At 45.5% G+C, this 24,115-nt stretch overlaps 2 protein-coding genes across 2 annotated transcripts in view; both read right to left on the bottom strand.

The window, feature by feature from the left end:
• GABRR3 (gamma-aminobutyric acid type A receptor subunit rho3) overlaps nucleotides 1–3,822 on the bottom strand; it is a 41,258-nt gene extending 37,436 nt beyond the window's left edge. The window contains exon 1 of the mRNA XM_069945016.1: nucleotides 3,571–3,822. Within this exon, the coding sequence (XP_069801117.1) occupies nucleotides 3,571–3,740 (170 nt within the window). The 5' untranslated portion in view covers nucleotides 3,741–3,822. The remainder of the gene's footprint in view (nucleotides 1–3,570) is intronic.
• A 7,041-nt stretch (nucleotides 3,823–10,863) lies between these two features.
• Nucleotides 10,864–20,813, bottom strand: CPOX (coproporphyrinogen oxidase). The gene is made up of 7 exons (XM_069945565.1): nucleotides 20,321–20,813; nucleotides 18,448–18,591; nucleotides 17,566–17,676; nucleotides 15,739–15,880; nucleotides 13,529–13,747; nucleotides 12,446–12,550; nucleotides 10,864–11,364 (listed from the first exon to the last, which is right to left on the bottom strand). Exons 1-7 carry the CDS (start codon nucleotides 20,724–20,726, stop codon nucleotides 11,277–11,279), a joined length of 1,215 nt encoding a protein of 404 aa, XP_069801666.1. The 5' UTR covers nucleotides 20,727–20,813; the 3' UTR covers nucleotides 10,864–11,276.
• Nucleotides 20,814–24,115: the final 3,302 nt, after the last annotated feature.

Raw genomic sequence — 24,115 nt, 5'->3', positions numbered from 1 at the left:
GGTGAAGGGGACCATCTATAAGGGGGGGGTGAAGGGGACCATCTATAAGGGAGGGGGGGTGAAGGGGACCATCTATAAGGGAGGGGGGGGGTGAAGGGGACCATCTATAAGGGAGGGGGGGTGAAGGGGGCCATCTATAAGGGAGGGGGGTGAAGGGGGCCATCTATAAGGGAGGGGGGGGTGAAGGGGGCCATCTATAAGGGAGGGGGGGTGAAGGGGGCCATCTATAAGGGAGGGGGGGTGAAGGGGACCATCTATAAGGGAGGGGGGGGTGAAGGGGACCATCTATAAGGGAGGGGGGGTGAAGGGGACCATCTATAAGGGAGGGGGGGGAGAGGGGGCCATCTATAAGGGAGGGGGGGGTGAAGGGGACCATCTATAAGGGAGGGAGAAGGTGAAGGGGACTATCTATAAGGGAGGGGGGAGAGGGGGCCATCTATAAGGGAGGGGGGGGGTGAAGGGGACCATCTATAAGGGAGGGGGGGTGAAGGGGACCATCTATAAGGGAGGGGGGGTGAAGGGGACCATCTATAAGGGAGGGGGGTGAAGGGGACCATCTATAAGGCAGGGGGGGTGAAGGGGACCATCTATAAGGGAGGGGGTGAAGGGGACCATCTATAAGGGAGGGGGGGTGAAGGGGACCATCTATAAGGGAGGGGGGGTGAAGGGGACCATCTATAAGGGAGGGGGGGTGAAGGGGACCATCTATAAGGGAGGGGGGAAGGGGACCATCTATAAGGGAGGGGGGGTGAAGGGGACCATCTATAAGGGAGGGGGGGTGAAGGGGACCATCTATAAGGGAGGGGGGAAGGGGACCATCTATAAGGGAGGGGGGGGGGAAGGGACAATCTATAAGGGAGGGGGGGAGAGGGGGCCATCTATAAGGGAGGGTGGGGGGGAGAGGGGGCCATCTATAAGGGAGGGTGGGGGGAGAGGGGGCCATCTATAAGGGAGGGTGGGGGGAGAGGGGGCCATCCATAAGGGAGGGTGAGGAGAGAGGGGGGCCATCTATAAGGGAGGGGGTAAAGGGGGCCATCTTTATGGAGGGGGGAGAGGAGGCCATCTATAAGGGAGGGTGGGGGGAAAGGGGACCATCTATAAGGAGGGCAACATTGGGGGAGAGGGGCCATCTATTTGGGGGGGGCAACATAGGGGGAGAGGGAATACACAGAGGGGGGCATATATTATTAGGGGGTCACATAGAGTCAGGCTACCCACTAAAGGAGTGTGTAAAGGGGACAATACAGATGTGCAGTGTGTATATAGATGAGGATGGTGCCAGAGTGAGGAGACTAATATGTCTGTCTGGCAGATTCTGTGGATTCGTGGCTCGGAGAAGTTCTCATAACGGCCCAGGGCAAATGGAGAAGAAGATGAAAAGGGAAGAACTCCGATCAGAGAAGACGTCCCCCTGTGAGTCACCTGATATAACTGCACTGTAATGTATATGGTGTATAGAGCCTGTGTAGAGCTGGGGCCACCTCTATATGACTGGATGAGGTGATTTAGTGTACTGGATTTGGTCAGTAACAATATGGTGGTGATGGTTGTGGTGTGGTGTGGCAGTAATGTTTCCTTCCTATATACTGGTATTACTGGTAATATTGGTCTCAGTATACAGGATTTGGTCGGTAACAGTATGGCGGTAATATGTACGGTGATAATACTTTCTCTTCCAATATGCTGGTGTTAGTGGTAATATCTGTCTTGGTGTGTGTGTGTATATATACATATATATATATATATATATATATATATATACACACACACACCAATAGCATCACTTGGTCGTGAAAGGAGGGGGGGGGGGGGCCCAAGTTGGCTTCTCGCACCAGGGCCCAGGAGACATTAGCTACGCCCCTGGGTACACCCCAGGCAGCCGTGCATCAGCCGAGGCCACACAGAGCTTGCCTCTTGTGACCGCAAGCAAAACAATGCTTGCGGTTACAAGAGTGGTTGATTGGGGGGGGGCAGTGCAGTGGCAAGGGGGGCCTTGCAGGCCCCCGCTTGTGGCCGGCTGGGTCAGAGCAGCGACCACGGTAGCTACGCCACTGCCCACACAGTATTTTTGCTCAGTATTTTTCAACGAAAACCAGGAGTGATTAAAAACATAGAAAGGCTATGCTCACACACTGTTGGAATTTAGTGGATGGCTGTCATTTAATGGCAAATAATTACTGTTATTTGAAAGCAACTACAAAGTCTGGGAAGTTCTAAAACCCGTCAGAGGGAACGGACTGCCCGCTCATCCAGTCACTGATTGGATAAGCAGCCAGTCCATCAGCCAGGACAGGCCTTTCCCCCAAGTCGTGATGCCTTCCGGCAGGGGTACCGTGGCCAGTTCCCCCCCTCCCCGCTGGCTACAGGATTTTAGAATCTGCAGGAGTTCTCCTTTACGTCTTTCCTGATATGTTTTGTGCTTAAAGGGATATTCCCATCTCGGCTTGTTATCCCCTATCCATCCATCAGAGACTGGAAACGTTCAATGGTGGCTAAGATGGGAATACCCCTTTAATGTAGGCAGCTTTGAGACACTACATTCTGGCTGTATATAGGCAAACTGGTGATTGGTTGATTTCTTCCAGAAATAGTGCCACTCCTGTCCCCAGGTTATAAGTGGTATTGCAGTTCAGTGCCATTAATTTTAATAGAGTTTTTAAATCATGTTTTGTGTGAAAGAGTAGTATTTCTTAAAAAAAAGAACACACAAAACGATGTACTACTGGTACATTCGCTTTAAATTACAGCAAAAGGCATATCAACAATTACTATAAGTTGTCACAAAATAGATTCTATTCACTGACTGGATGTGAAACCCATATCTGCCTCTATTCTTGCATACACCATATCTGCCTCTATTCTTGCATATACCACATCTGGCTCTATTCTTGCATACACCATAACTGGTTCTTTTCTTGCATACACCATATCTGCCTCTATTCTCGCATACACCATATCTGGTTCTTTTCTTGCATACACCATCTCTGGTTCTTTTCTTGCATACACCATCTCTGGTTCTTTTCTTGCATACACCATATCTGCTTCTATTCTCCCATACACCATATCTGGCTCTATTCTCGCATACACCATATCTGGCTCTATTCTCGCATACACCATATCTGCCTCTATTCTCGCATATACCATATCTGCCTCTATTCTCGCATACACCATATCTGCCTCTATTCTCGCATATACCATATCTGCCTCTATTCTCGCATATACCATATCTGCCTCTATTCTCGCATATACCATATCTGCCTCTATTCTCGCATATACCATATCTGGTTCTATTCTCGCATACACCATCTCTGGTTCTTTTCTTGCATACACCATATCTGGTTCTTTTCTTGTATACACCATTTGTGCAAATTACAAAGATTCCTTAACGGGAGTAAAATAAACCCAATAAAACCTGAATTTCCTTAGCTTTTATAACCGGTAGTGTAAAAGTTAATAATGACATGATCCCACCATTATAACAATGTGCACAAGTACATTGTAGAACGTGCAATATCTACATCCATTTCTCAATCAAGATACAAAAACTACAAGAACGACTTATCTTCTTACTTTGTATTCTTCCGGCTGTCTCTCATGGGCACTGGGTGAATCTCATCTTTCTCGTGGTGGTGGTGATGATGATGGTGAGAATGGTCCTTCTGTCTTTGCTGATGGAACCCATTGAGGACAGCCCCCGGCCACAGACTTGAAAGCAGAAGCAATTTAATAATGAGGACCATTTCTTCCAGGTGGTCTAGTCCTCCGGGGCCTCAGAGGATCTTCATTTCTCCTCCGACACGAGCCTTCCCGGGGCGGTGTAACAAGCACATACCCAAGGCTGATTATCCCTTTTTATCCAGACTAAAGCGAATCAGGGCTCTCCAGGGCTCTCCAGGCTTTTCCCTCTAACACATTCACACGGATACATCCTCTGCCCTCTACCAGGAATTCTCATTTGCGACAAGGTAACCAAATGAAGAAATCTTATTGTCAGGTCACTGGAGCATCATCCGGCCCAGTTCTTCTCCCTCCGTGGAACTACATAAGCTCAGCGCGGGGCTTACCACCCACACAGTACACTCTCAAACATACTCCAGCATGAGAAAGAGTGATGTGGGCATTTAATCTCCTTAATCCTACACACGCCATTAAAAAAAAAAAATCTTCAATACACTACAAAATCTGGTCTTATTTTGTGGAGGTCATGAGATTTAATCCACGCTATACATCTTGAGACTAATTTTTCTAAGGGTTATTTTACTGTAAATATAGGGCGAATTTAGAGGTGTATGTCGGGAAAATTAAAGGGGTTATCCAGGGAAAATCTTTTTCTTTTAAATCAACTGGTTTCAGATTTGTAATTTATTTCTATTTAAAAATCTCAAGCCTTCCAGTACTTATCAGCTGCTGTATGTCTTGCAGGAAGTGGTGTATTCTTTCCAGTCTGACACAATGCTCTCTGCAGCTAGATTACTGGGGCCAATCCATTCTCAGTGTAGTCTGAGGCCTTCCAGGCTACCTGAGACAGTCAATGGCTATAGGCTGCATTTAGCAGCCTGTAGCAGTTGAGTGCAGATTCTATGGATCAATGTGTACTGCATTGATCCATAGGAGCAATCATTGTTTTGCGCATAGTTGTCCCCTGGGGGGGGGGGGGGGGGGGGGGGGGGGGGGCTACAAAGTGTAAAAAAAAAAGTTAAACAAAAAGTGTCAAATAGAAATAATTCCATACCATAATAAAAAGTTTAAATCACCCAATTTTCCAAATAAGGAAATCTATTAAAACAAAAAGTGCTATAGCCGCATGTGTACACACACTATTAAATCATCATAGTCCTTATCTTGCATGGTAATCATAATACATAATATATATATATATACATATACATATAAATACATATATATATATATATATATACTAGAAAATGTACCCGGCGCTGCCCGGGTATAAAGTGTCAGTGTGTTAATTAGATTTGTTCTAAGGTGCCCAGGAGGCCAAGCTAAAGGAGTTAATCAGTGGAATTAGTGTATACCTGTTGTGCATAGTTGGAGGGGTTCTGTATACCCACAATGTATAGTTTTTAGGGGTCTCGCATATCTGTAGTGCATAGTTGGGGGGGGGCTGTATACCTATAGTGTATAGTTGGGGGGGTCCTGTATACCTGTAGTGTGTAGTTGGGAGGGGGCTGTATACCTGTAGTCTATAGTTTGAGGGTCCTGGATACCTGTAGTGTATAATTGGTGGAGGTCCTGTATACCTGTAGTATATAGTTCGGGGGTCCTGTATACCTGTAGTAAAGAGTTGGTGAAGGTGCTGTATACCTGTAGTGTATAGTTTTGAGGTCCTGTATACCTGTAGTGTATAGTTTAGGGTCCTATATACCTGTAGTATATAGTTGGTGGAGTTCCTGTATACCTGTAGTATATAGCTTTGGGGTCCTGTATACCTGTAGTGTATAGTTTGGGGTCCTGTATACCTGTAGTATATAGTTGGTGGAGTTCCTGTATACCTGTAGTATATAGCTTTGGGGTCTTGTATACCTGCAGTAAAGAGTTGGTGAAGGTGCTGTATACCTGTAGTGTATAGTTTGGGGTCCTGTATACCTGTAGTATATAGTTGGTGGAGTTCCTGTATACCTGTAGTGTATAGTTTTGGGGTCCTGTATACCTGTAGTGTATAGTTTGGGGTCCTGTATACCTGTAGTGTATAGTTTGGGGTCCTGTATACCTCTAGTAAACAGTTGGTGGAGGTCCTGTATACCTGAAGTATATAGTTGGTGGAGGTCCTGTATACCTGTAGTGTATAGTTTTGGGGTCCTGTTTACCTGTAGTGTAAAGTTTGGGGTCCTGTATACCTGTAGTATATAGTTGGTGGAGGTCTCGTGCACCTGTAGTGTATAGTTTTGGGGTCCTGTATACCTGCAGGGTCGTATTTACCATTAGGCACACATGGTCTGGTGTGTAGGGTAGCACCTTGCAGAGGAGCAGTACCCTCCCGTTCAGACTTGCCAGAATATCTTTGGTCAGGTCTTGTATAGCGGTGTTATCCAGTCACAGTATGGCGGTATAGGTCAGGTCTGATATGATGGTGTTATCCAGTCACAGTATGGCGGTATTGCTCAGGTCTGGTATGGCAGTGTTACCCAGTCACAGTTTGGTGGTATTGGTCAGGTCTGGCAGTGTTATCCAGTCACAGTATAGCGGTATTGGTCAGGTCTGGTATGGCAGTGTTATCCAGTCACAGTATGGTGGTATTGGTCAGGTCTGGTGTGGCAGTGTTATCCAGTCACAGTATATGGCAGTATTGGTCAGGTCTGGTGTGGCAGTGTTATCCAGTCACAGTATGTCGGTATTGGTTAGGTCTGGTATGGCAGTGTTATCCAGTCACAGTATGGCGGTATTGGTCAGGTCTGGTGTGGCAGTGTTACCCAGTCACAGTTTGGTATACCTGTAGTGCCCTGTATATACATGTACTGTATAGATGGAGTAGGGGGCCCTGTATACATGTACTGTATAGTTGGAGTAAGGGGTCCTGTATATACATGTACTGTTTAGATGAAGTAGGGGGCCCTGTATATACATGTACTGTATAGATGGAGTAGGGGGTCTACCAGTTATTACTGTGGATGTTGTGAGGCAGCTTCCCTAGCAACCATTGCTCCCTGTGAAAATGAAAGCAGTAATCCTATTGGTTGCTAAGGCTCCAACTGCCGTGTCTGCTGCAGCTAATTATACACTCACCAGCCACTTTATTAGGTACACCATGCTAGTAACGGGTTGGACCCCCTTTTGCCTTCAGAACTGCCTCAATTCTTTGTGGCATAGATAACAAGGTGCCAGAAGCTTCCTCAGAGATTTTGGTCCATATTGACATGATGGCATCACACAGTTGCCGCAGATTTGTCGGCTGCACATCCATGATGCGAATCTCCCGTTCCACCACATCCCAAAGATGCTCTATTGGATTGAGATCTGGTGACTGTGGAGGCCATTGGAGTACAGTGAACTCATTGTCATGTTCAAGAAACCAGTCTGAGATGATTCTAGCTTTATGACATGGCGCATTATCCTGCTGAAAGTAGCCATCAGATGTTGGGTACATTGTGGTCATAAAGGGATGGACATGGTCAGCAACAATACTCAGGTAGGCTGTGGCGTTGCAACGATGCTCAATTGGTACCAAGGGGCCCAAAGAGTGCCAAGAAAATATTCCCCACACCATGACACCACCACCACCAGCCTGAACCGTTGATACAAGGCAGGATGGATCCATGCTTTCATGTTGTTGACGCCAAATTCTGACCCTACCATCCGAATGTCGCAGCAGAAATCGAGACTCATCAGACCAGGCAACGTTTTTCCAATCTTCTACTGACCAATTTCGATGAGCTTGTGCAAATTGTAGCCTCAGTTTCCTGTTCTTAGCTGAAAGGAGTGGCACCCGGTGTGGTCTTCTGCTGCTGTAGCCCATCTGCCTCAAAGTTCGACGTACTGTGCGTTCAGAGATGCTCTTCTGCCTACCTTGGTTGTAACGGTTGGCTATTTGAGTCACTGTTGCCTTTCTATCAGCTCGAACCAGTCTGCCCATTCTCCTCTGACCTCTAGCATCAACAAGGCATTTCCGCCCACAGAACTGCCGCTCACTGGATGTTTTTTCTTTTTCGGACCATTCTCTGTAAACCCTAGAGATGGTTGTGCATAAAAATCCCAGTAGATCAGCAGTTTCTGAAATACTCAGACCAGCCCTTCTGGCACCAACAACCATGCCACGTTCAAAGGCCCTCAAATCACCTTTCTTCCCCATACTGATGCTCGGTTTGAACTGCAGGAGATTGTCTTCACCATGTCTACATGCCTAAATGCACTGAGTTGCCACCATGTGATTGGCTGATTAGAAATTAAGTGGTAACGTGCAGTTGGACAGGTGTACCTAATAAAGTGGCCGGTGAGTGTATCACCTGTGTTTGCAGTGAGGAGATTTTCCCATTCATCTCTATGGGGCGCCGCTCTTTCCCCTCCCCCTCCCCTCCTGTACATCTCGCAGGGACGGGACCTTCGCTAAAACCTTCCCGGACACCCAGGCGTTTGGAAGTCTATTTGGGACAGACAGACTTTGAATTTTATTATATATTTAACCCCATCAGGGCATTTATGACGCATCCCCAGTATTGATCCCATGAATCATTGTTATTACAGAAGTTATCCCTACATTGGACACATACTACTCAAGCATCTTTACATAGCTGACATTTCTTTATTGAATCTATAGAAGCTGAAAAACCACAGCACCAGCGGCAAGTACAGAGGCGTCCTCCATACCAGCGGCTTGTGCAGCTAGAAGACCAAGATTAGACTTAATCTCCTGCAGCCGCAACAGATGATCTCAGTCTAAAATCCCCATTCTAAAATCAAGATGTTACCATGACAGAGGGGTGATGGGACTTATCAGGTTTCTTCACCGTCTGTGAGTCTGCAATTAATTATGAAAACAAACCCCTATAGATGACGGCTAGAAAGTAAGTGGAGGATTACGGGGGTCCTACACTAACACAGACTCACAGAAGCTGAAATAAGGGCAGGCTGAGATTTCCTACAACTTACACAGACCGGATGCTTCCTATTAAAAGCAGAACCTTTCCTAGATCCCTTGTACATGAGGGATCAGTAATGTATACTGTACGTATAGTAATGTGATGTACAGCACAGGACATAAGAGGCCGCATTTTGTTTAAAGGGAAGTATCAATTATACAATTTAAAAAAAAATATATATATAATATATATATATATATATATATATATATATATATATATATATATATATATATATATATATATATATATATATTCTGTTCTCTGTACATGATCAGCCATCTAGTTTCAGTCAGTTACTAGGGGACAACTTACACAGCTCAACATTGAGCAGTGCAAGGACGCAAAGGAGCGCCATTCAGCAAGATCGGTGCTCATTTGCAGTGCGATTACACAGCACATGCAAGCAGCTGGGCCTTGTTAAATGAGCAAAAGTGTCTAAAACCCATAAAGGTCACAGAAGCCAGAATTTAAGAGAAATTGTTAATAATTCACATTAAAAAAAACTTCAAAATCACAATGTAATTTGTCATAAAAATATTTTAATTTAATTTATTTTATGATTTTTGAATATATTTTATTCAACTATAACAATTTTCCTGATCAAAATAAATACAAAAAAAAAAGTATAAAATCTGCTTGGTATTGTCACAGTCTAAAATACCAGTGCACAAGGACATAAAATATTGAGTCCAGTAAAATGCCACCTACTCATCGATCCATCATGTCCTGGCTGGTGAAGATCTCTCACTACAGGGAAGTGTCGGCAGCACAAGACAGGAAGAAGATACACGGAGCAGACAGAGGCATACCGCAGACACAGGGACTCCGCTCAGACAGACAGTCATATAGTACATAAGTACAGTGCATGCTGTATATCAGGGGTAGAGAACCTCGGCTCTCCAGCTGTTGCAAAACTACAACTCCCATCTTGACTGGTCAGCCAAAGCTTTAGCTTTGGCTGCCCAGGCATGATGGGAGTTGTAGTTTTACAACAGCTGGAGAGCCAAGGTTCTCTACCCAGTTTGTATATAGAGGGCGGTAAAAGTAACAACTAATAAAACGCATGTGGATATTGAAGGTGTCCTTTTGGCATTTAAAGGGAGCCTGTCACTGGGTAGAGATGAGTGAAGTTGGGTCGAACCTAATTGCTCATCCGTTGATTGCTTTAGTCTGCAGGCTCTGTGTCCTTAGAGATGTATGACTATATAACCAACTGGGTGTTACCAATGGGCGAATTGTCCCCTACATAGTCTAGCATTACCAACTCTGATTGGTTAGTCTTGATCCCAATTGGCAACACCCAGTTGGTTATACATTTCTAGTAAGAACAGGAACCAACATAGAGCTACAAGAATATCTGTTACAGAATGATTATTTCATAAGCATTACAATTGCTACAACAGGTCATGATGGCTGACAGGTTCTCTAACACATTTAAGATGTACAACATATACAGAAGTAAATGCACACATGTGGAGCAGTGTGTATTGCAGCTAGTGGCACACAGCAGCTAAGCAGTTTGCTATATTTATAATTGCCCTCTTTTAGGTTAATGCATTAAGTGTAACTTAATGGAATGTGGGCAGAATGCAGTCGGTGGCAACTGCAAGAGTGATGTAGTATTACATGGTAGCTATTCAGATAAACTCTAATACGCAGTAGTAACGAATCCACCATTGTGGGTTCCACTCTGACATCCATATCTTTATATGCACGAGCATAGGGACAAAAGTTATAAGGAAACCCCTTTAAAAGGGGCTAATATTTACGTTCCTTACATATCCAGAGCATTTTTTACCTATAGCAAGTGTGAATGGTTGCTAGGCAGGCTCTGCAGTGAGTACTGGTCCTGCCCAACTTATCTAAGGCTTCATTCACACTGCATGTTTGCATCTTAATGTTGCACTGACTTAAGTTGGTTAAAAAAAAATCCTGCTCTGAAACGGGACAGAAAAACAGGATGCAAACACATGGGGTGCACCTTCTTAGTGCAAGACAGGGAAGTATATATACTTCTGTAAGAGTTTCTTCAGATGCAACTCATGGAAATGTTTAGAGGTGGCAGTCACATTGTATGCAAACATGTTACATATTGTACCCTTTGTTCTTTTAGTTATATAGGGTTTTATACTATATAACAAGTTTTTTCTTTCTATTAAGAACCATTTTGTCTGTTTAGTGTACACAGCACCATTTACTGCAATACACACTGCTCCATCTGCACAACTCCGTTTCTCTGGCCATACAGAGCACATTCCCTTACAATTTACAGTCATAGGCCGGAATAAGCTGCACATTGATAACACTTACTCATTGTGATAGGACCTTCTGCATCTAGAGGCACTCGTGACTGTCCAGCTGTGAAGAATCTACAACTCCAGCAGGATGGATACTACCAATTTAGGTGGAGTACTACAATGATCATACATACAAGATTTGATAGAATTATAGCAAAGTGGTCATCATAGATCAAGTAAGGCCAATAAGGTATCAAGAGACATCAACAGCATGGGGGTGGGGTGGGGGTCATAGAGGAATCCAGGACAAACTCCAGCAGCAAATGGGGAACATAATAGCTAAGGCACAGGCAGAACAGGAAAGAACACAAACTTCCTCCCATAAAGAATAACCTTCCCCATTCCTTCTTCCATCAGCACAAGGTGTATAAAGTCCCTCAGCCATTTAGTGCACCCAGTCTTTGGGGTCCTGCAGAACTTTGAGGATCTCTGCTTCCCGAGACTCTGGAGGAGGTACATGCATGTATTCCCATCTGAGGAAACAGCAACGAGATAAGTTACAGACACTGGCTGGAGGCAACTTGGCTTTAATGAAATGAAGTGACCTTTTAAGCAGGTCAAATATTGTAAGATTTATTCCTGTAAAATTCTGTATTTCCATTCATTCAAAGTGTGATAAAAAGCCAGGAACCCTTCCCCAGTCTCTTTGCAGCAGGAGATGGACTTCTATAAGACCATCTCTTGCACCTCGATGGGGAGAGAAGCGCTCAGCTGTATATTTCGCTCTGCTCATTTAGGTCATGTTCACACAGTGTATTTTAAGACAACAGCCATTCTTGGCGACTAAAACAACGACCGTTCTTGCCGTAAAATGATGCATTGCCTTGAACTCTATGGGGGACAACGGCCATTGTTCACACACTGTCCATACAATGTATGAACCTTATGATGGCCGTACACTGCATGGACTTCAATGGTTATAGGAAAAGTCCATTCAGACCCAGATCCTGAGGAGGATAAAAGAAATAACATGCTCCAGCGCTGGTGGCAGCATACCGCCACTTCCTGGTCTGAACGGGGACCCAGGTCATGAGGTGTGAGGTCCACGCCGCGACCATGGTGGAGTCCCACCACAGTCACTGACCGGCTGAGTGGACCTCACACGTCATGATCCGGGTCCCCGCTCAGACCAAAAAGCGGCCGGGGACCAGATCAGAGGTATGCGGCCACCAGCGCTGGAGGAGGGGAGGTAAGAGCATGTTATTTCTTTTATCATCCCCCTCCCCTTGCAAAAAAAATGGGTCTTGCCGGACCCAAATGTGCCCGCAATCCAAACAAAATGATGTAGTAATATCAGCCACAGCAACATGTCAAAAAGCAGCCATTGCTTATACACTGTGTGAACATAGCCATAAAGCGTAACCCTCATTATGCAGCTTCTTCCAATCAGTGTGCAGTCACTTCTGCGGCCAGGTGGCTATGGATACGTCCACACCGGCTTAGTGCAATGCATGAGCTCTATTAGGCTCTTCTGCACTATTCATTCACTCTACGTCTACAATGTCCATTTTTCAGTGGTTACACAGTACAACATACAGACTAGTGCGTACATACCTGGCAGTCAGTGGCAGCGACATAAGAATGCTCTCAATCCTGGAGCCAGGGGTTGCCAGCCCAAATTTAGTTCCTCGGTCATAAACCAGATTAAATTCCACATATCTAAGATACAGAAAGCAGAATGGGATTAATCCCACTTTATTACACATCTGATATAACATATACAGGCAGCGGTGTAAGAGTCAGATTCCCCAATGGCTGTTCTGTAGGATTTATTACAACAGCCTCTCTTCTAAATGGAGTAGACAGAAGCAATTCAGGGAAAAATACACTTTAAAGGGGCCACCATGCTACCGCGATGTATAGGCCTCATGTGAAATGTTTAAACACAGCAGGTAACATAGAATCTCCTATTGCAGATGTAGGGAATAGAGAACTGGTACAGATTGAACATGGGCGCCATCTACTGCTTTGTCTTCTGTACTACAGGATACATTATGTATGTCCTAATATAAGCTGTAGAGGCATACAGCAACATCTCTCCACGTGCAGATTCAGACGCATATAATGCGCACCAAGAGAGGGCTAACATGGTGTTTCCATCTACCTATATTGACATGAATATGCATGTGAATGCAGGAGAATACAAGTCAAATCTTTGCAGAATTTCCAGTGACATTAGATAGCCCAGGACTGGTTTCCCAGAGCATTCATGCAGGTAGACAGGACTCCGATTGAATGCTCTGTAATGTAATCACAATGTACAATTCCCTATCACTTTAAGAGACAGTACAATCTCTATGCATGAAACATGCTAGTAACGTACATGCTTGCAGCACATTGTATGTATATACGTGCAGGGATTGTATATATATATATTTTAGAGGAAGTGCAATATAATGTACTGTACACAACAGTCTGTTATACCAGTGATAGGGAACCTTTGGCCCTCCAGCTGTTGCAAAGCTACACTTCCTATCATGCCTGGACAGCTTTAGTTAAAGCTTCTGCTGTCCAGACATGATGAGAATTGTAGTTTGTAATAGCTGGAGAGCCAGGGTTTCCTATCTCTGCACATACGATTGATTCTGTCATTTTATAATAAATGTCTATACACATCAGCATTCATATAAACCTCACCGTCCTCTCCTCAGCTGCTGCCACAATTTTTCCTCTGGGCTGAAGGAGTCATTCTTGTGTCTGTTCACAATAGGGATGTAACACGGCACCACGGCCTTGGCGCAGCTGGTAACAAACTTGAAGACTTCATCTCTGGATGGGGAGTCCAGATCATCAAAGAAGATGCCGCCGACCCCTCTGCGCTCACCGCGATGCTTGATGAAGAAGTAATCGTCACACCTGAAAAGACATCGGCCATCAATAATGGCGCTAAGGGTCAAGGTAAAGACGATGCGAGACTGAAGGATGAAAGATTATTATTTCACAGCGACAAGACTGTACACTACATTGTACATCATGGATCACTGACATTTCCTAATCACATGATCCTCTAATCCACAGGAGTCAAACTATCAGCAGTTGCAAAACTACAACTCCCATCATGCCTGCTTTAGCTTTGGCTCTCCAGGCAATGATGGGAATTGTAGTTTTGCAACAGCTGGAGGGCCGAGAGTTTGACACCCCTGGTCTAATCCTAGAAAGTAACACATTTTTACTGTCACTACTAATGGTATGAGCCTCGGCACTGAAGAGACTGTGGTGCTTGCACAAGCAAACTGCTGACTGGTGGGGGTGCTGGAAGTCAGAACGCCAGACAATGTACTAACTGCCTTTTCTGAGGGTAGGTCATCAATTTTAAAAGCCTGGAAAAAACAATTTAAAGGAATTATCCCTGATGAGAAAAACACCAATGCTCTTATCCTCAGGTTGTGAGCTGTATAACAACTCAACTCCATTCATTTCAATGGAACTTCACTTTTTTTTAATCCTGTATACCCCCTATAAAAGAGAAGTCCAGCAAAACTGAGGGCATCGGTGAGGACTCTTGATTGAGTACTTCATTGGAATCTTTCGCTGATCTCCTTGAAATCAGTGATTGCTGTGTTTTGTTGGTCTATTTTTCATTGCCCCCACTAGCCAGAGTCCTGCTCCACACTGATGAGGGGCAAATACCCCGAAACAGCTGTCTGTTGATGGAAGCCTGCCTTTGTAGACTTTAGAGTTGGACTTTTACACTAAAGGGGCCATGCTGGTATTTCCCTATTTATGTTTCAATACTTGCAATAGAGTGGGACTTAAGGGGCTACGTATCAGGGAAGTTTGGTGATCTCCCCATCTGGAGGCACCAATTGGCAACAGGCTGGGGATATCTGGCTATTTCCGTGTTTTTGCATATTCAAATTTTTGGAGGGCATCGGTGAGGACTCTTGATTAAGTACTTCATTGGAATCTTTCGCCGATCTCCTTGAGCTCAGTGATTGTTGTGTTTTGTACATCAGTGTATAGCTCTGTTCATGCTTCCACATAAATTAGGTGCTTCTTGTCAATAATCCTACATAAGTGCAGACAAGGAGAGAAAGGAGTGCTGCACTTCACACCTATGGCTGACACTAATGCCTCTTGGCTACATTTAAAAACCCACACCAGGATGTTGGTATATAATTTGATCAAACCATATTGCCCCATGTACCACATGCAGGTCCCCTGGTTCACATGAGTCCCTACACTAACTCCATACTGTGTCAGTCAGCGGCAGCCAACCCCGCAAAGCAAGCACAAGCAGGGAAGGGAAGGGAGGCCACAGAATGGCCCTGCAACCCTAATGTCACAGGACCAATCCCCAAGGCCCCAAAACATTGAGCTCAGTGATTGTTGTGTTTTGTACATCTGATCAGGGTATAGCTCTGTTCATGCCTCCAGATATAAATTAGGCGCTTCTTGTTAATAATCCTACATAAGACCAAGCTGGTTTCCATAACCTGGAAAAGCTGACTGGAGAAGTTTTCCCCCCACGTGTCTGGTCGGATACATGAAGCAGCCCAGTAAGCAGTAAGGCCGTTGGTATACAGGGTGTTACCATAGTCAGCACTGTCCGCTAACCATGGATGACCCCACCCTCATTATCAAAAAGGCCCAGCGTCTGGTACTATCACTATCACTGCAGAGACAGCCGGGAATGACAAGCAGGTCACATCATGAAAGGGAAGAAACCTTTATACATTGTGTGTGACAGTCACTCCATTACATCATCACAATGCAGAATGCTAGGTACTTATAAATGTACTGTGATGCAGTCATCATCAGCAAACAGATATCTCATAAAAAGTGAGGACCCGGTGTGTCAATAAGCAAGAGCAGCTTGGCTCTACATAAGATCACAGATCACCTACCACTTCTTAAACTTTGGGTACAACCCCGGATTATGTGGATCGCAGGCCTCCTTCAGCGTCTGATGGAAATGGACCACATCGTCCTGGTTCAGATATGTCGGAGTCAGGTCAGTCCCGCCGCCAAACCACCACTGCTTGTCACCTAGGTAGGAGATCAGTAGACATGGGCACAAGCGTCTGAGAACAGTCACCAGTCGTACAACAATATAATAGTATCAGAGGCTATCCAAGACTAATGAAGCATCTGTAAGTACTCCACTTAGTGAGCAGTTCCTGAATACCTTCACATACGACATGTACAGCAGGAAGGTGCTGAATAGATCTGCCCTGGACCATAGCGCTCCTGAGAGGACAGCTGCATAGAGATGAAATGTGACAGCCAGTGACCGCACAAGCTTGCCAGCAAAATTGTGAATTTCATTCTGTAGCCTTACCCATTAAAGGAGCCACAACTAAAAATCTGGTGCAGTTAGAGGGAACATGGTAAAGTAGACTTACCTGACCCAGTGTCCCCTGCAGCAACACATCACTATCTCAGACAGCCACCGGTATTCATTTTCTTCCAGCCTCCTGCTATGTCACAACCCAGGGGAAAGTACCCACTCAGCCAGTTAGTGACTGCACCAGTGTCTTGTCTTAGTCACCGACTGGCCGAGTGGGCAGTCCTGAGCCTAGGTTGTGATGTTCCAGGATCTAGAGGAGGCCAGCGGGGTCTAAGAGCAGTGATGCAGTGCTGCAGGGGCACAGGGATAGGCAAGTATACATTCTTTATTAAGTTCTCCCCATAGTACATTTTTAGTTAGCTGGATGTGTCACAAAAGCAGAGAAACTGATCTTCATCCACTGGGAGAGATCTACTAAAGTGTCCCTGTCATTTAACAAAATTTACTGTCTGCAATATGTCAAAAGTGCAGATCAGCCAGGGCTTGGGAGCTCCATAAACTTATAATGGAGATTGTCTCCAGCAAATGGATGGAGATTGTACCAAGGCAGGCAGTGAGGCACACAGGGGCGAACTTCTCCCTGTTTATTCTAATTACTTTGTGGATCAAGACTTTTTATAAGTCCCTGTGAAATGAACTACGAGGCCCAACAGCATCCAAAGCAGTACAAATAACTTCATGGCTTTCTTGCATATCCGCGTATACTGTAAAGCCGGAATCACACTACATGAAAGATCACTGCAGTACCGGCCGGATGATCTTCATTTGTGCTGAATTGGTATGCGGGTGCATCCGTGTGCCCACATCCTAATTCACCATAGCCGACAATGGAGAGTGCGGCCAGAGCTGCACTCTCCATTGTGTGACATGTCAGTTTTTCGTACGGTCACTAGGGATCACTATGTGTATGTAGAAACTATGTGTATATGCTCCGGCTGGGATTCCCTCAGACCTCTATGCAACGTAACTAGTATTAATCATGGCCGTTACAAATCGGCAACAACGGCCGCAAATAATACACTTATATTGCGTGAACATGGCCTAACTGTCTAAGCCCAAGGGGTCTTTGCCAAGTTAGCACTGCTTGTATGTACCATAGTTTACTCTTCACTGCAAATAGTTTCCCAGCAACTAAAAACTATGTTTTGACAAGTAAATTTTATTTATTTTTTTAAATCATGTAGTTTATTATTCTACAGCACCGCTTCATCTTCCTTTTGCGTCAACACAATATAGGTCATGTGACAAGGCCCACACACCCCTCCTCCCACCACGCAATGTAAATCAAAGCCTGTTAGTCACATGCTCCGCTTCATAGAGGCAGTTTGTTTGAATTCGGCCCAATACTGGCTCCACACAACACAGAACTTGTCTCCATACTCACCATCTGCTTCCTCTATTTCAAAGTATCTGTAGTTAAAGTGAATTGTGGGAACATGTGGATTCTTGGGATGGATGACAGAGCTTACACCCATGGCACAGAAAGGCAGCTTTCCTAATAAAAGAAAAAAAGATATATTGACATCAGTCCTATAAAGTGCTCACAGCTACATGGAATACACATTGAGAGCCATTGCTGGGTATAGCCGACAAGAAAAAGAAGAAATGTGTGTGTGTGTAATATATTATATATATATATATATATATATATATATATATATATATATATATATATATATATATATATATATATATATATATATATATATATATATATAATTTTTTTTTTCTTCCTTCTTTCTCTCTATATATCTATATCTGTCTCCAGACAGAGACCTTATAGTACTAAAACCTCTTTACAGCAGATGTTCACCTTGAACCTAGTCAAGAAAAATACACCCCGTATACACTTGTTTTAAAGGGTCACTGTTATTATAGACATGTTGTAGAGACATGTCAAAAGTTTTCTATGGTGACAGGTACACTATATATTCATGTGATCTCCTAACAATAAGCTCAAGGGCCACCCACAGAATGACTGCACAGACTTATGACTAGGCAGACGGAGGGGGGTACAGGGGGAGAATGCGGCTTGCGGTATCACATGACTCTGCAGTACACCACACCTCCATAATGTCTGTTCTTACAAGCACTGGCTGTAATACTTTGTCCTCAGAGAGGTGGACACTATAAATATCTGTGTATAGAGGATGTCTGGAGAGTTATACGTTATCCTGAGAAGCTGCAAATCTACCAGGATACACAAGTGTATACAGGTCCCTAGCTGTAACTCTGAGGACGGACATATAGAGCAGCGCCTGGTTACCATCTTTCATTTTCATCTCCTTCCCGCGGCTCTTCATCTGCTGAATGGCTTCTGCTGACAGGTAGCCATGGACCACCGACACATTCACTCCGGCTTTCTCAAACACTTTGCCGTCTTGGAGGACACAGCTGACTCCTCCGCCACCTACACAGGAAACAAGAGGAAAAACTTTGGGGCATATTCACACAGTGCTAGTAATGAGAAGACACAAAACCCTGCAAGACCCCGGACCTCCTGCCTGGAAGCTGCACTGACTGATGATGGGAGCCGTAGGGGAGGATTCCTAGAGATCTCTCAAAGCGGTCACCATCTTTAGCTTCTTATCTAGTATTAGGGAACCATATAAGCTAACCATGTCAGAAAGGTCACCAGCAACCACCTATAGTAGTTTTCCACAATCTGTAGTTCTGCACCAACACAAGTCCTCCCAGAACGTGAAGTAGCTGGACAGCCACAGATTTAGGAACAAGTGCATCTGCATGTGGGGCACGCTGGGAGTTGTAGTTCTTCAACCCTTAGACAGCCACAGGTAAAGGAACACTAAGGGCGCTATTACAGTGAACGATTTTAAAGTTATTACATTCACCGACTCCTGTTATAAACCATCATTTTTGCGGCGAGAAAAAATTTTTGTTTTTTCCCTCCAGTGACTGAAAGATTTCTTATTACGAATCAGCGAAAAAGACCAACAATGAATGTTCGACAAGCTGAAAGATCACAATGAACGACAATCTAGCAATGTTGTTAGTGGTGTGCTCACTTTACCCTATTACACCTAATGATGATCAGTTGTTTTAGCGCGATTATCGCTCCATGTCATGGGGCCTTAAAGTGGAACTATCATTTAAACAAACTTCTGACATGTCATAGCGGCATGCATCGGTCGGGGTCTGGGTACTGAGAACCCTGCTGATTGTTAGAACGAAGGGGCAGATGTGCTCCGCAGGGCTCGCTCTGCCTCCTCATCTCCATCTCACTGCTAAAGTAGCGGTGGACAGAATTATAATGGAGCCCTATGGAGGTTATAGTAACCACCGTACCGGAAACTTCATAGGGCTCCATTATAACTCCATCCAGCACTAATTTGGCATCGCAATTTTGGTAAAATTGTAATAAAAAGCGATCAAAAAGTCGTATATGTGCAAACAATGTATCGATAAAAAGAACACATCATAGCGCAAAAAATGACACCTCACACAGCCCCATAGACCCAAGAATAAAAGCGCTATAAGCCTGGGAATGGAGCGATTTTAGGGACCTATACTTGTTACCAATGGTTTGAATTTTTTACAGGCCATCTCGTAATATAAAAGTTATAGATGTTATATATCGTTTTAATCGTAACAACTTGAGGAACATAAATAACAAGTCAGTTTTTCCATAGGACACACGGCGTAAAAACCAATCCCCCCCAAAAGAAAAAGAATTGTTTTTTTTTTTTATTTCACCGCACATATAAAAAAAAAAATTCTGGTTTCGCAGTGTACTTTATGCAAAAACTTCAGCCTGTCGTTGCAAAGTACAATTAGTGACGCAAAAAATAAGGGCTCATGTGGGTTTCTAGGTGGAAAAATGCAAGTGCTATGGCCTTTTAAGCACAAGGAGGAAAAAACGAAAACGCAAAAATAAAAATTAGCCTGGTCCGGAAAGGGTTAAGGAACAAATGAAGTTGCCTTCTCGTCTAGGCATGCTGGGGGTTGCAGTCCTGTAACAGGTTGGGCAACACTGCCATAGAGGAACTGTTGCAGCAATTCAGGCCAGACTAATGGATAACCGACTCTCCAGCCCAGGTGATCTATAGGTCGTCCTCACATCTATCGGTGTATTGATTAGTAGTGACTGCCCTGTGCGGCCGCGGTGTCACGTGACTCACCCTCCTCCCTCTGCCAGCGGTCCACATGGAAGCGGGCCCCCCCGTCCGCCTGCTCCAGGGCCCGGCACACCTCCGCCTGGGTCTCCATGATCATCAGCTCCATGCGGCTCTTCATGTCGTCCCTGTTCCGCCGCAGCGTCTCCAGCGCAGTGACCGGAGGAGCCATCAGCCCCGCCACGCGCGTCTCCAGCTCCTGCCCGGGATCCACCGAGGCCATCTCCGCCCGCTGCAGGCGACTGTACCCGGCCAGCAGGCCTGCCGTCACCGCGGCTCCCGCAGCCACCAGCAGGGACGGGCGCCCGGAGGAGCGGGGAGCGGCGGCGTGCACTGCCCGGGCACCACCGCACCTGGCCGGCAGAGGGAGCCTCCCCCGCACCGCCCGGAGCACAGCCCGCAGCGACATCATCGCAACCGCTAGTGTACGGGGCGCCCCGGCAGCATCGCTATATGTACTGTGACAGCCCGCACGTCTCCTGCAGGGGGCGGGGCCAGGGGACGCCGGGAAATGTAGTCTTTACTAAACCACCAATCAGGAGCGAGGATTATGTCACGTGTGAAGAGATGATTGCCGGGAATTGTAGTCTTCTGGTGTGTCCCTCTTACATTGGAGTTTTCAGGACAACCCCCTAGCAGCTAATCGGATCTCATCTTTATGGTGCGTTCACACCTACAGGATCTGCAGCTGATTTCATTTAAATAACTGAACACAGCATCAAATCTGCTGCAGATCCTGTAGGTGTGAACGCACCCTTATGTTGTATTTTGATAAATACAGGGTAAAAAAAGGTTGTTAGGCTAGGTTCACATCAGCGAAGAGGTTGTTAGGCTAGGTTCACATCAGCGAAAAGGTTGTTAGGCTAGGTTCACATCAGTGTTTGACCATCCGACACCGTTCCGTCAACCCTTTCCCTTTTGAAGTAAGCAAAACGGAAACTGGCGGATCTGTTGTAATCCCCATAGGTTTCAATGATATATTATTGTGCTCCGTTTGCATGCAATCCGTTCAAGATCCGTTTTTCTGAACGGACAAAAAAATAGTGTTTGCAGTATTTTTCTTTCCGTTTCAAAAAACAGATCACGAACGGAAAGTGCACTACTTCCGTTTTTTTTTTTTACATTGTAGTCAATGAGGACGGATCTAAACGGAAGGTATTTCCATTCACATCCGTTTGCAAGTTAACAGTTTTCATCCGTTTTTGCACTGAGCATGCGCAGAAGTGAGAAACCAAAGAAAATAAATAAACGGATAGGAAAACGCATGCTGACTGATGGAAACGGATGCAAACGGAGGTACAAAAGTCAGGTTTTTTAAGCCAAAATACAAACGGACCTTTAAAAAAAGATAAACATTTTGCAATCAGTTTATGCTCATCCGTTAAATTAATATGGACGGATCCATTAGAAAGAAAGAAAACCGCTAGTGTGGCCGAGCCCTCACTCTTGCGGGGGCTTTGGAACAATACTAAATATTATTGAATTTCATATAAAGGGGTAGTCTAGCATTTAGGGGTTTAGTTTCAATGGGCCTGTTTGAATTAAAGTGCAATCCGCGCATGTGGCTGTGGTGGCGGTCAGTGCCATAATGATGCTGATCCCGGCTTGGCACTCAGTCACAATGGACTGCATTGTAATTGAGCACCACGTTTCCCTGAAAATGAGACAGCGTCTTATTTTCAGGGGAAGTCTTGTTTTTCCAGGGAGAAGAATACTCACCGAAGTCCTCAGTAGATGCTTGCTGCAGTGGGACCCCCGGGTGGACCGTGAGCCTGACATTCAGCACGATGTGCCACACGACCTGACCTCGGGCGTGCGGTGTGACGTTTGGAGGGATGTGCGGTGTGACGTTTGGAGGGATGTGCGGTGGGACATTCGGCAGGACCTGACCTCGGGCGTGCGGTGTGACGCTCGGACAGATGTGCGGTGGGACATTCGGCAGGACCTGACCTCGGACGGATGTGCGGTGTGACGTTTGGAGGGATGTGCGGTGGGACATTCGGCAGGACCTGACCTCAGGCGTGCGGTGTGACGCTCGGACGGATGTGCGGTGGGACATTCGGCAGGACCTGACCTCGGACGGATGTGCGGTGTGACGTTTGGAGGGATGTGCGGTGGGACATTCGGCAGGACCTAACCTCGGGCGTGCGGTGTGATGCTCGGACGGATGTGCGGTGGGACATTCGGCAGGACCTGACCTCGGGCGTGCGGTGTGACGTTTGGAGGGATGTGCGGTGGGACATTCAGCAGGACCTGACCTCGGGCGTGCGGTGTGACGCTCGGACGGATGTGCGGTGGGACGTTCGTCAGGACCTAACCTCGGGCGTGCGGTGTGATGCTCGGACGGATGTGCGGTGGGACTTTCGGCAGACCATGACCGTGGACATGTGCGGTGGGATCTGGGGCAGTTGGCCGGATGTGCAGCTGGACCTGACCTCAAGCGTGTGGTAGGACATGGGGGCAATAGACCTGCGGTATCCCTGCGGCGTAGGGGCTGATGGTGAAGGGTGGTATATACTGCAGTGACCTCAAAGAGAGAAAAAAGTTTTTTTATAATAATAAAAAAATTCCATCCCCTAATAAAAGTTTAAATCACCCCCTTTTTCCCATTTCATTAATAAAAAAAACATATTTGCTATCGCTGCGTACAGAATCGCCCGAACTGTTAAATTCTGCCCTGCTGATCTGATTTGTGACATGTGGATTCTATTGTGCGTGCCGTATTGTCGTGTATTCCTATTGTGCTGCACAAAGCGTATTGACACGCTAGAGGTCCAGCAGTGTCCAATGTCCGGGAGCTTGCAGGCGCTGACAGGCTGGATGGCAGTAAGCTGCTAATAATGATGGGAGTAGTTGTACAAACAAGACAACTTATTCTAGCACTACACATACTTTGATAAATTCAGGTCTTTCCTCGCGTATTATCCTGTACAGATGCAACAAAACAAACAATGGGGGAGATTTATCAAACATGGTGTAAAGTGAAACAGTCTCAGTTGCCCCTAGCAACCAATCAGATTCCATCTTTCATTCCTCACAGACTCTTTGGAAAATGAAAGGTGGAATCTGATTGGTTACTAGGGGCAACTGAGCCAGTTTCACTTTACACCATGTTTGATCAATCTTCCCCATTTAATGTGTACATACACCGAAAGATTAGATTTTATGGTCGGCTCAAAAGATGCCACAACGAGACAAACACATTTTCGTTACTGGTTTGATCATTGCCTGCTCTATACACACGGAAAGACTATCCCTTACATTTGAACGATATAACGATTTTTCACATACTACTTTCCGTGTAATACGGTCGGAAGTGACACGGAGGATAGTACATGCCCCCTCTGTGTGTGTTTTGGATACTGACATGAGGCTGGAAGTCTCTAGTTTCCAAAAATCGCACTTTGTGATGGTTTTCTTTTTGCTGAGGGGGCAGGCGGATGGACGTGCAGAGATAACGTCCTGAGAGAGATGCGGCTTCTTATCAGGGAGGAACCTCTCTGTAGATGTAAGATGGAGGATACACTGCGACTCCAACTGAAGGTCTGACCTAAGCGTTACACCAGGCTCCTCATACTCAGCAATTTCACTGCTTCATCATCATCATCATCATCATGAGGAGAAGGAACAGAAAGAACGGACCCCCCCCCCCCCCCAACCTTATCATCATCATCAATGTCTCCAGCGCTCACTAATCCTAAGACTGCTGCAGCATATGATGGAAAGCCTCTTATACTAATGCCATGTTTCCCATCTTAGTTCCTTAGTATCTGGCTGGTTGCCGGCTCTGCTCACACCAGT

This window comes from Dendropsophus ebraccatus, chromosome 11 (genome assembly GCF_027789765.1).
Source record: "Dendropsophus ebraccatus isolate aDenEbr1 chromosome 11, aDenEbr1.pat, whole genome shotgun sequence".
Classification (NCBI taxonomy): Eukaryota; Metazoa; Chordata; class Amphibia; order Anura; family Hylidae; genus Dendropsophus; species Dendropsophus ebraccatus.
Note: the sequence above shows the minus strand (reverse complement) of the source record. Positions and strands in the feature narration are given on the sequence as shown.